The sequence below is a fragment of the Bufo bufo genome, chromosome 3 (genome assembly GCF_905171765.1).
Source record: "Bufo bufo chromosome 3, aBufBuf1.1, whole genome shotgun sequence".
Classification (NCBI taxonomy): Eukaryota; Metazoa; Chordata; class Amphibia; order Anura; family Bufonidae; genus Bufo; species Bufo bufo.
Window position 1 is genome coordinate 687,374,674 of NC_053391.1, and position 1,804 is coordinate 687,376,477.

At 36.5% G+C, this 1,804-nt stretch overlaps 1 protein-coding gene across 1 annotated transcript; it reads right to left on the reverse strand.

The window, feature by feature from the left end:
• Positions 1-396: 396 nt before the first annotated feature.
• Positions 397-1,353, reverse strand: LOC120994050 (odorant receptor 131-2-like). Its single transcript, XM_040422508.1, has one exon. It carries the CDS (start codon positions 1,351-1,353, stop codon positions 397-399), a length of 957 nt encoding a protein of 318 aa, XP_040278442.1.
• Positions 1,354-1,804: the final 451 nt, after the last annotated feature.

Genomic DNA, 1,804 nt, shown 5'->3' on the forward strand with positions numbered 1-1,804 from the left:
TGTCGGACCTCCACCAATCAGATAATGATGACATATCCAGAGGATAACCCTGGAGATCCCTTTTAGAATTGAATAGCGCCTACACTCCTTGTGACAATTTTCAATAGGGATCCGACACTCATAAAGTAATGCTCAAATAGGTGAAAATTTATTGAAGACAATACACAAATGTAAATTTGTAAAGTCTCAGTTGGCAGTAAAGAAACTAAGAAATGTGACCACTACTCAAATTCATTGAACACAAAGTTTTGTCACAGAGGACAATGTAGAACAGGAGCTTCATTTCTAAGGTCTGTTACTTCAAGTTCTGATAACAAGTAAAGTATAAGAAAAACATTTGCCACACTACTGAGCCTGTATAAAACCTTTCTGGTCATCAGAAAACCTTTTCTTAATTTAAAAAAAAAAACCACGAGAGAAATGTTGTAAAGACCTTTTCATATGTTCTCTCAAAGTTTCGTCACGGAACCCATAAATCAATGGACTGAGTAATCTTGAAATGCAAGTAAATGCCAAAAAGTTTATAAAGGGCATAATTCCAGCTTGTTTGATTGGAAGATATTCTGTTAATTGGGACAATAAGGAAACCATGCATAAAAGCAATTGAAAAGCGTGGAGCATGACAGTTTTTCCAGCTTTGGAAGCAGGAGATGGCCGAGAACTTAATCTACGAGCAACCAGCATGATCTTAAAGTAGGTGACTAGAATGACAGTTCCCACCAAGGTGAAGGACAGGATTAGATCGATGGATCTTAGAACATTCTGGATGGGATTTACTATCAGCAATTCCTGCTTACATATAATATAGAGATGGAATATATTTGTCATTGAGGAAAGCATGACAAATAGTTCAACTGCATATGGTATGGTCAACAAGGAACATATAAAGATGAAGACCATATGAGCTCTATAGGCTGTGCAGAGCTCTACATGTTGTAGTGGGTGACAAATAGCCACGTATTGTTCTAGAGCCATGGCTGCCAGGTTGTAGGGGGTAATTCTAAAAGTAATTGAGGAGAGGATGTACAAGATGTAACATAGAGGTACAGGAATGTATAATTTATAGACAACTGTAAGAAAAAAATAGAACCCCAAGAGGAGAAAGAAGGTATCATTCATGAGCATGTAGACGAAGAGGACATATCGAGCACTGTCCTGGATTTGTGGGGTTGTGAAGAAGACATTCAGTGTTATTATGATAAAGCAAGTGAAGACCAAAACCACCAATATGATCAAGAATATTAAAGCAAACAGTGTATACACTATGAGCTTGCTGTACAGGAAGGACACTTGGGTCATGTTGCTTTGGAGTATCGATGAGCTATCCATGTTCTTTTCTTCAAGGATTTTCATACTTCAATATTCAGAAAGGGAACAAAGAGGTTGATTAGTGTATTGTGATAGTTACAATTTTTTTTAGTTTAAACACTGTCCTGGATTATATATAATATATTGGAGACAGAAGCATATGTCTTACCATTATTCCTACAAGAAGTATGAGCTCAAATAATAGAGTAACCAATAAACTTAGAATGGAGCTTGGAAAAGCTAAAAAAAAGTCTAAAATATATATATATATATACCCTTCCACATACAGGTATTTACACAAAAAGAGCTTTATGGCAATGATATGACCCCATTCACACTGTACTACGCATCCAAGCTTTCCATTCGCAGGATTTCTCAACAGTAACCTTGGACAGATCCGTTCACTGGCCGCCGGTTAAGCATCTATTACCTATTGGCTCCCATGTAAAAAAAAATAAAAAAAAATAATGATAAACTGGATGCCTCTTGTTAAAGG